The sequence below is a fragment of the Syngnathoides biaculeatus genome, chromosome 6 (assembly GCF_019802595.1).
Source record: "Syngnathoides biaculeatus isolate LvHL_M chromosome 6, ASM1980259v1, whole genome shotgun sequence".
Taxonomy (NCBI): domain Eukaryota; kingdom Metazoa; phylum Chordata; class Actinopteri; order Syngnathiformes; family Syngnathidae; genus Syngnathoides; species Syngnathoides biaculeatus.
This window is the reverse complement of record NC_084645.1, coordinates 27,973,941-27,984,683: the sequence shown is the minus strand read 5'-3', so window position 1 is coordinate 27,984,683 and position 10,743 is coordinate 27,973,941. Positions and strand designations below refer to the sequence as shown.

The 10,743-nt window shown below is 44.5% G+C and overlaps 1 protein-coding gene and 1 long non-coding RNA gene across 5 annotated transcripts in view; one reads left to right on the top strand and one right to left on the bottom strand.

The window, feature by feature from the left end:
* The first annotated feature begins 550 nt into the window (after positions 1-550).
* The window catches only part of cttnbp2 (cortactin binding protein 2), a 55,130-nt gene continuing 44,937 nt past the window's right edge, over positions 551-10,743 (top strand). For all 4 annotated transcript variants that reach the window (XM_061823113.1, XM_061823112.1, XM_061823111.1 and 1 more), the window contains exons 1-2: positions 551-872; positions 8,712-8,819. In XM_061823113.1, coding sequence (XP_061679097.1) covers positions 786-872; positions 8,712-8,819 — 195 coding nt within the window. In that variant the 5' untranslated portion in view covers positions 551-785. The remainder of the gene's footprint in view (positions 873-8,711; positions 8,820-10,743) is intronic.
* The window catches only part of LOC133502381 (uncharacterized), a 29,807-nt gene continuing 24,450 nt past the window's right edge, over positions 5,387-10,743 (bottom strand). The window contains exon 3 of the long non-coding RNA XR_009795470.1: positions 5,387-6,193. This is a non-coding gene — a long non-coding RNA (uncharacterized LOC133502381). The remainder of the gene's footprint in view (positions 6,194-10,743) is intronic.

The following is a 10,743-nucleotide window of genomic DNA, read 5'->3' as shown; positions in this document are numbered from 1 at the left end:
TCTCATCAGGCCCTCCTCCCCCACCTCGTGTCAACCAATCGGCACACCCCTGTGACCCTTGTGAGGATAAGCGGCTAAGAAAATGGATGGATGGATGTTTGTTCATTTACAGTTTGCTCTTTTGTAGGCTGAAAATGGAAACTTGAAAACAAGATTTGGAAACAGTTCGCCTGGCTTTGTACTTTGCTGTGAAAAGGTATGAGGCGCTTCTGTCAATTTTTGCTCCAGCACTCCCGAGACCCTCGTGAGGATGAGCGGCTAAAAAATATTCTATTATAAGGAGTTTTGTGATTTTGGAAGTTTCCCGCAGACTGGTCTTGTAGCCCTTCCTTCCCTACTATACTATATACTACAGTGGGAATGTTGCTGCTGGTGCTGGTGCTGATGACGATGTTCCAGCGTTCAGTTTTCGGGTTTTTTGGATCATCTTCTCCTCTCCGCCAAATGTTGTCAGTCATCACTGCGGACGGAGCACGCGCCTCCCTTTGACAGGATTTGGCCGCCCGCACCTCCGGGTCCGCCCCCCCCCCCTTTTTTTTTTCTCCATGACCCTCCCTTCCTCCCTCCATCGGTCCTCCACCGAGTCATTGGTCTCCATTCTCCCGTCCTCGACCAGCCTCCCTCCACACCCCCTCTTTTCCTCCTTTTTTTTTTTTTCGGGGGGACTCATGACTCGTTCCCAGCAGCGAACTAGTTAACGAGCGGCGGCGGCAGCGGCGGATGAGCCCCACCGCGCTCTCGCTCTCCTCTCCGGCAGGCAGCACTCGCTCCGCCACAGTACGAAGATGGCGTCGGAGGGAGCCAGCGGAGAGCAGCCTCCTCCCCCGGCACAGCAAGCCCTGACCGCCGCCGTGCTGGGAGGCGTCGACGCGGTAAGACGCCGCCGCCGAGGGAAGTGTCGGTCGGGTGAGGGGTGGGCAGGAATTACCTGGGGCCGGCGGGCGTTCGTCACAACAAGGGCGAGAAATGTCGCGCATGAATCAGCGTTGAGTGGCCGCCGGGCTTCTCGCGACAACGTCCGGATGACAACGTCCGTCCGTCCGTCCGTCCGAACCGAACCAGACCCCCCCACCCAAAACGCCTCTCACCATCTTCCTTCACCGTGACAAAAAAAAAAAAAAAAAAGACGAGCTTTCACTCATCTTTGCTTCTCCGGTGATGGAGAGAATTCTTTTGTTCGCCTCGAGGCTTCTCCGAACCGTCGCCGTGATGGAGAAATGACATAAAAATGGCTTCACACGGCTAGCACGACGGCATTTGCATATTCATGGGGGAAAATGATCTTTATGAAATATTTGAAGTGTGGACGCGTTGACATGGTGCAGGTTCTCTGGTTCCCTGGGAAGCTCTCGGAACCAGAGGAGATGGCATTTCTTCAGTTTGTTGCGACCAGATGCTCCAGCTTGGTTTGTTGACAGCACCTACTTGCGATTGTGGGAAGTCATAAATTACAAAATACGATGTCAGCCACTGTACTTTTTTTTTTCTTTAGTATTGAAGATATTGATCAGAATCATTGTTGTTGGATCCAACGCTGATTGGTAGCCATACCTGTCAACTTTTCGGAGCGCCAATTCCAAAAAATCCTTGTCGAGAGCAAAAAAATCCTTAATACATACCGGAGGAAATTATGTCAAAATAACGGAGTTTTTCAATAATTTTTATTGTAGATCTCCATAACGATAATATCTGAAGTTAATGTCCAATTATCAAAGTCAATTTAGTGGCATTACCGCGTTCAATATGTGTAACCTTCTTCACCAACTCTAAATGGTGAATTTTGCAGAATCTGTGTGATTTGTGATGATACGGGCGTATACGTAAGATTCAAGACAAAATCCGCGTGAGCTACGGCTAAACCGTACGAGTTGACGGGTATGTGTGGCAAAAGCCATGTCCGGTGTTTCATACAGTGAACCCCAAAAACCATAACGGACCGATGATGTCATAGTCTGCCTTAGTGCCGTACCGATATATATGAAAAATGTGTATAAAGTTCTCACACGGCAACACGATCTCGCGCCGCAATCCGATAAATACGTGAGAGCGGCATCTGACGGCGACAATTGAATAGGAGACCTGAGTGTCGGGTGTTAAAACGTCACGAACTTGCGCAATCTCCTGAGCTGCACCGCTGACCCTCACAAAAGCCGGACGCCGAGAATTCAACCTAGTTTATGTGGTTTGCCAGTAGGTTGGTCTGGTGACTTTCATACTGGCGCATCACAAGCGTAACGGTAGAGCCGGCGTTTATTAACCTGCCCTGCTCAGACGAAAGTGAAGCGGGATATAGCCCCTTCGGCGGACTGATGCGGCTTTCGCCGTAAAGATTAATCGACGCACGGTGTCTTGAACGCAGCCGTCGGGACAAATCGGCCCATCGGATGTGTAATGGCAGGACAGTCATTTATTCATCTGTTCCATTTAATCTGAAACCACCCTCTCGACATACCGATAATTAGATGCATCGTGAGTGCAGTCGTAATTGCTTTCAACACAATGGGCCATGGCTATCCGGTGCTTAACTTCACTTTGGTCAGGGTGGCACTTTAGACCGAGCCGGTAAAAAGGCGGGTAAAAAAAAAAAACCCCTGAGAATAACACCTTAGGTGGCCAGTGTCTGAGGGGCTGCAGTGTACCCCCACTCATGGGGATGGTTTTTTTTTTTGTGACCCTATCTTCAATTATTTGCTGAAATTGTCATCTATATTCTGTTTTTTTTTGTGCTCAGGCATCAATAAATGTAGTACTATGGCGCTATCTGGTGAAATTTTGTTCTTTAGTCTGCATTTGAGAGGTCCTGTTTTGTTGTCAGTCCCTGAATGCTCTGTTACCTCATACTAAAAGTGAAACTGGAACCGTTTGTACTTCTCTGACTAATAGCTTGTGTAGTCCACAATGCCATTATAATTTTATTGTATTACCTAATATTGCTATAATATTTTCATCAACTGCTAGTGTGCATACAGTGAAGAAAATAAGTATTTGAACACCCCTCCATGTTGCAAGTTCTCCCACTTAGAAATCATGGAGGGGTCTGAGATTTTCATCGTAGGTGCATGTCCACTTTGAGAGAGGTAATCTAAAAAGAACAATCCAGAAATCACTATGTATGACTTTTTTAACAATTTATTTGTGTGATACAGCTGCAAATAAGTATTTGAACACCTGTCTATCGGCTAGAATTCTGACCTGTTACTCCACCTTCAAAAGTCCTTAAACCAGCACATGTCAAGGCCCGTGTTAAGTTTGCCAATGACCATTTGGATGATACAGAGGAGTCATGGGAGAAAGTTTAGTGGTCAGATGAGACCAAAATGGAACTTTTTGGTCATAATTCCACTAAGCGTGTTTGGAGGAAGACGAATGATGAGTTCCATCCCAAGAACACCATCCCTACTGTGAAGCATGGGGGTCGTAGCATCCTGCTTTGGGGGTGTTTTTCTGCACATGGGACAGGATGACTGCACTGTATTAAGGAGAGGATAACCGTGGCCGTGTATTGTGAGATTTTGGGGAACAACATGGCTGGGTCTTTCAACATGACAATGACTCGACGCACATAACCAGGAAAACCAAGGAGTGGCTCCGTAAGAAGCATATTAAGGTTCTGGCGTGGCCTAGCCAGTCTCCAGACCTAAACCCAATAGAAAATCTTTGAAGGGAGCTGAAACTCCGTGTTTCTCAGCGACAGCCCAGAAACCTGCCTGATCTGGAAAAGATCTGCGTGGAGGAGTGGGCCAAAATCCCTCCTGCAGTGTTTACAAACCTGGTGAACAACTACAGGAAACATTTGAGCTCTGTAATTAGTACCAAATGTTAACAATGGTTTTCTCAGGTGTTCAAATACTTATTTACAGCTGTATTACATATATAAATCATTAAAAAAGTCATACATTGTGATTTCTGTATTTTTCTTTTTAGATGATCTCTCTCACGGTGGACATGCACCTACGATGAAAATCTCAGACCCCTCCACGATTTCTAGGGTGTTCAAATACTTATTTTCTTCACTGTGATTATTGATTCAATGCGTGACATCAAACCAGTTTGTGACAGCATGTTATTTAGGTTATCATACTAGCTAATTCTGCTCATGAGATTCATGTGAATGTGGCTTGTGTTCAGTAATTTTAACTACTGAATACAATTGTTGTGTAACATGGGTTCTTGATTGTGTACGCGTTGGATGCATGGTGTTGATGCACTCCATTTTAAGCGCTTTGCCACCATCTGTGATGTGACATCCATCTGCCATTCCAAACACTTTTATTGGGACGCGTCAATCGTGATATTTTCCCATTCGCTGTGGAACTTGGTCCCTATCCCCTATTTCGGGTACACCTAATTTTCGCTTTGGTCATCTAAGAGCTGTTTCCCCCCCCCCCCCCAGCCCACTTCCCTGTGAGTAAGATACTATGCGGGACACGGGCAAGGGTTGATGTTGACCAGTGAATTTGCTGGGTTTCAAGCTACGATGGGAACACCGTCAGTGTATCACGATAGTTTGAAATTGAACACCTCGATACTGACCGGACGTTTCCCTTTGTTGCTGGCGGGGACATGCATCTAATTACATGATATAACGGTGAAACCACAGCTTTGTCGTGCTTTGGCACATTCTGTCATGCCGGCGTTACCCTTAAGCCTCTGATTGCGACGGAGGGGGGTGTTAAGTTTCTGCAGCGTGCCCTCTGAGTTTTTTTTGTTATTTTTTTACAAATTTCTTCAAGAAGTTCCACACAAGTGATTATGTGAAAAGCATAAAAATGTGAGCGATAGTACACCCTGTAACTCACATGTACGTAATAATGCTAGTTAGCATTAGCATTTAGGCCACAGGACTCAAGCAAAGCAGCAATCTCGTATGATCTGTCATGCTGTATTAAATGTTGATCGTGCCTCATGTTGTTGATTGTCAAAAGGCCTCTGAGCGGAGTATTCTGGCCTGCTAATTTTTATCGTGTGAATTTTTTTATAGTGAAATTAGATTTTTGCTATAAAACAAATATTTTGGCACTATTGCAATTAAAGGTGATCTAAATTTCCTAGTAGAAATAATGTTAATGCCATATATAGCAGGATAACTCCAAAATTTAAACGTTCACATTTTAGGCATCTTCACAGTCCCAGAGGAGGATAATTGTAATTTTTTTTTGAATATTTTACCTTAAAATGTTTCTACTTTTTACATAATGTTGAACTAAAGCAAAGCAAAGGAAATTTATTTGTATAGCGCATTTCATACACAAGGTAACTCCACGTGATTTACATGATTAAAGGCAAACAGATAAAACATTTAAAACGGGATAAAAACAATAAAAATGACAAACAAAATATTTTTAAAAAAGGAGAAAAAAAAGACACAACCGCATACAGTGCAAGTAATATGATCAAAAAGTGGAGGTATTCTAAAAAGCATGAGAAAAAAAAAGTTTTCAACCTGGAATTAAAAACATTCACACTTGGGGCTGACTGAACTACTCTCTAGCGTCTTCAGTGTTCAGTCTAGATGCTTTAAAACTAGCAGTTATGAAGTTTAAAACTATAAAATAATTCTGATAAGCAAGATCAAACGATAGCAAAAAATATAATCGTGATTTATATTTTTTTTTGCCAAATCACACAGCCCTAACAGGCACTGAGGGAAAGCGTGTGGGTGGGTTTGAGTGACGGTACGAGGTGAGGAGGCGGTGTAAGGGGGGGTTGGTTGTGTTCACCAGACACCTTTCTAAATTGGTCTTAATTTCAGTGACTCAGCGGGCATAGCTGGGAGTACCGTGTCAGCAACCCCCTCCTCCTCCGACCCATCACCCCTTCCAGAACCCGCTCCAGGCCGCCTTCGCTTGGCGGCAAAGCAAAACAGGTGCACCAGCGACATGGTATTCGAGCCGGCTCATCTCGCTCACTTCCGCCTCTGCGCCCTCCCGCTACCCCAAACTAACACCCCCCCCCCCCCCAACACCCTAACTGCTGCCATGCCTTGGTTAAATAAAGCTCTTTGCTCTTTGCACGCTCCTGTCACACTCGCTGTAGCTGGCTTAAGGTGGGGGGGAAGTTTCTTGTTTGTAGGGGCCCATTTCACGCAGTCCAATGCTGGTCACCTGATCTCAGCGCACATTAGCTGATATTTTTTGGCTTGGATTGATGTCACAGAAAACACCGGTAAAAGCCCAAGGTGTCTGCCAGGTTTCTAAAAGAAAAAAATTTCAACATGGAAGGTTATTAAAAGGTATTGAATGGAGTTTTGTGAGGTATTAAATGCCTGTGTTTGAAGAAAACAGCACAATGAGTACAATTACCCCTGACACTCACTTCTCCTGTACTGTTGTGTTGAAAGCAATTGTCACCATTGACGTATTGATGAATCACCCAAAACCACGAAAAGCCCTTTTATGCAAGCTACAAGAGCAGGAAGTTTCCACGGTTTTCTTTGGTCGTGAATGGCACTGACACAAAATTGGGGTTGGACAATGCACCGCAAATTTCCAGTTTTGGATGTAGTACCAGAGACATATCGTCGGGTTTGTGAACCTGGGACAGGGGAGTAAAGTTTTGACACCAAGCGGTGATCCAGCCCTTTTGTGTTAAAAGCAATTGTCGACATGAGGATAACATTAGTAGCGGCTTTACAGTGCTTTCCACAGCTGGGAGTTTTCACTTCAGTGCTATTTTCTTGATACCAATTACTGCTTTCCCAATAACGGGGTCTTTTGTCCCATCTTGAGGCACCTTAAAGTGCCACTGTCATGAAAGGGATGATTTTTAGTATGTTATTAGTGAAAAAAACAGCAGCCGACATGGACCCATGCGTTTTTTCACCACAAAACATGATTTTGCCGTATACAGCTTTTTGTAACTCCCGCCATGAAAATCCTCTCGGGGAATTTGTTTTCGAGAAGAAGCAGGAAGTGACGTTTGAGGCAGTAGCGCGCTCAAGTGGTCTTGTTTGTTTCTGTTAGTTTTACCTCCAGGAAGGTAGCTCGTTGTTCCTTCGTGTTAGCCAAAATGCCGACTCGTTCCATTGCTGGACATCGCTCGAACACTCAGGAGGATGGATTTAACCTTTATAAGTTTGCAAGAGACCCGGTTCGTCGTGAAAAATGGATTGCACGGGTGCAAAAGACGAGAGCTTCGTGGGTTCCAAATGACAGGTAGGTGTGTATACAGCTACTTAAAAAAAAATAGTTGGGTAATCCATATATCAGGGTTGCTAAATGTGATGATGTGCGCATCGGAAGACTTTCATGCAGCAGCCGCTGAAGGACGGCCTCCGCAGGCCTTGTGGATGCTACCGGCCTTGTCGACAAGGCCGAGCCAACTGGCCGCGGCCTTGTTCACAAGGCCGAGCCTGCCGCCGGCCCTGTCGATCAGGGTGTCTCGTCGCTGAGGTGGCTATGACCGCCGTGGAAATGGGCGTTTATCGCCGCAGCGCTAAGGTGGATAGGGCGGGGAGGTGGTTTGGCCGTGATCCACATGTCATCTAAATATGGCTCGAAACAATAGGGTAATATTGCCCCGTAACTTCACTCGGTTGTGTGATGTTCTCTTCTTCAAAAAGAGCTTCCGTGTCAGAAGGGGCGTGTTCGTCTCCTATAGTAGAAGCCAGAGGGTGTTTTTAATGGCGAATGTTCGGTGTGACAATCGTGGACAGTAAATGCAGCCAATATGGCGACCACTTGGATGTCGAATGAGACTTCCGCAACTTTGTGCATGTTTGACGCGCTCGCCGCTCATATTTATTTTTTTGTGTAGACATTGAAGTGAATGATCTTATATGTATTTTCATTTCAATATCTATTTTAGAATGTTTATAGGGATGACTCTAGACCTTTAAGGCGTTACAGAAAGAGCACAAAATTATGGAATTCGGGGATTTTGTCATCAAAAGCTGAGGATAGGTTCCACAGAAAAAAACCTGGAACAGTAAAATGTGAATAGAGTTTACGTGCCACTATTTAATAATACTGGAGATCTAAAAGTTGATCAGAGCGGCCTGAAGAACAAAGTCTTAATTTTGGCTTTCTTATATCTGCAGTGTTGGTAAAGGTTTGGCCCTAACCAACCAATCCTAATCACCCCCGACAGAAAGTCGGTCACCCCCTGGCAACGTCCCCGGCCGCCCCACGGAAATCTTTCTTGCCGGGTCCCTGATCACTTGCGAAATGTGCGTTTACACACAAGGTTTTCTAATTCAGAGGCGGCAGATTCTTGAGCCGAATTCACATCTGCTGGATTTTTTTTCCCCCCGACTGAGATCTCACAAACGACACCTAGACGGTTTGTGTTTCATAAGTGGAGTGGAAAAAAGCTTTTAATTGTGGCAAGACGTGGTGTGGTCAACCCTGATTACCATCATCCTCACCCGCTAGGCGCTAGGAGCTGCTTAATGACCTAGCTAAATGTAATTGGGCTCCGATCGCTGTGAGGTAGGACGAGATAGCTTGCCTAATTGGACGGCTGAGTTTAATTAGAACGGTACGGTGTGGGGGGGTTGTAGTTGTTTCAGTGCTAGTTCATGTTATGTTACGTGCTACATGGTTCTGTTGTTATTCTATTTTTTTCTTGGTCAACTATCCAACACTTCCAAACATTTTACAGTTTTTTGATAATGCAGTCGTACTGCGACTTAAGCGCTTGATTTGTTACGTGACCAAGCTCATGACTTATTTACTTGCATATCAAATACAGTATTGCGTTTTGCCTTTCAGAAATGCGACTTCAACATGGATAACCTGAGCAAGCCCGAGCTGTTGACCCTGCTGAGCATCATGGAGGGCGAGCTGGAGGCACGCGACCTGGTCATCGAGGCCCTCAGGGTGAGCTGCGCTCCATTTGCAAATAAGCCATCGACTCATTTGCCTCACGGTTTTCTTTGCAAATGATAGCCTGCACAGACCGGCAGAGCGGATCGCTCCAGTTCCTTAGGCTTATCTCCGTTGAGCATACCTGTGCTTAGCGAATGTGTAAACCTAGTGCTTATTTGGATGTTTTGAAGCTTTTTAAGGTGAGTCTTTGGATTCAAATGTGAGCTGCTAATGGTTTTAGCAGCTATTGGCCAGTAGGAAATTGGGGAATATTTGCTGTTGTCATTTTAGTTTAATTGTTGTACTTGACAGAGATAGGTGGTGCATAGTTTTTACTCCTACAGGAGTCCTCGGTCTACGACTGAGATCCGTTCCTACGGTAGCGACTTAACTCGAATTTCGACTTAAGTCGGATTCCACTGTTAAAGTCAGAATTTACATCATAATACTTTGCATAAAAAAACAAATACATTGAAATAAACAAGACGATGTACTTAACATTACTGCTGAGAGGTGGATGGAGAAGAAGAAGTTGAACCTGGTCCTCAATCCTCTCCATCTCGACAAGTATCAAAGAACCTTGTTTTGTGATCATTGTATCCGACATCCGAACGGAACCCTTCACATTTGCTAAAATACGGGCTTTGTCTTTCACAATTGTCACCACGGTTGACCGACTGAAGCCTCGGTGGTGTTGGCGACTCTCCTTTCTCCAATCTTTTTATGATCTTGAGCTTCGTTTCCATGGTAATGGATTTTCTTTTGGCTGCAGAAGCATTGCTAAAAGACGCAGCTTTCTTCTTCGGGGCGATAATGTCGAAAAAGGAGGGTGAAAAATGCAAAGTTACTCCCGGCGCACAAACACGGACAAGCATTAGCCAGACAAAATGGAGGACAGGGGACGGGTGTTGTAAAGTTGAAATGTCTTAGGTCGAGACCGTCTTAACCCAAGGACTCCCTGTGTTTGTATTCCCCGTTGCTGTTTCCAGTTAGACTCATTTCTGAGCTTTTTCCCATCCACGACAAATCCACTGTATATATATTTTTTTGCCTTCATAATCAATGGAGCTCAGTTGTGTGCGCATATATGTGCGTGTGGACCTTTGTTTTATTGCGCAAGTTCCTGTCTATAGTTTAATGTATCAGCCTGGACTTTTTCACTAAATAAATACCATCACGTCAAGTTGATTCAACACGCTGGTTTATAAACTACATATACCATATTGGATGTATCAATATGAGATAAAACATAAACTGCCACGGGTTTTTCAGTGATCAGGTCGATCGCTTTAAACGTGAAGGCTCTGTCGTAGGCATTACGTTACATATGGGGAAAATGATAATGCCAATGGGAATATTTCATTGTGTGTAAATTTTATTTGAAAACCCATCCATTTTCCAAGCCGCTTATCCCCACAAAGGTCACGGGAGTACTGGGGTTTATCCCAGCCAACTTTGGGCAAAAGGCAGACTACGCCCTGAACTGGTCGCCAGTCAGTCACAGAGCACATAGCGACACCATCACTGAGTGAGAACTGAAAGTCAGGCGAGTGTACCACCGAACCATCAGTGACTGAATTTATTTGAAAATGTGAACTGTTAACACTTCAGCATGGAGTTCATTGAAAAATTAATGACCAGTAAACATGATTATGGTGGGTTCAGTGGCTAAAAATAGATGAGAACGTGAAGCTCCTGGGGCGGGCAAAATCTGCAGCTAAGATGCATCTTTGTTTGCACAGCTTGGGTTTAAGATTGGGGAAATTACAGTTTATAGGTCAGTTTTGATTGTAATGGTTGATATTTAGAGAATAGCTATTTCATGGTGAGGACTAATCTAAAAAGGTCCCTTTCAATACATTTTTAACTTACATTTTGTATAATATTTGATCGGGTTTGCATGATCGTTTTGGTTAGAAATGTCCAAAATGTCCTT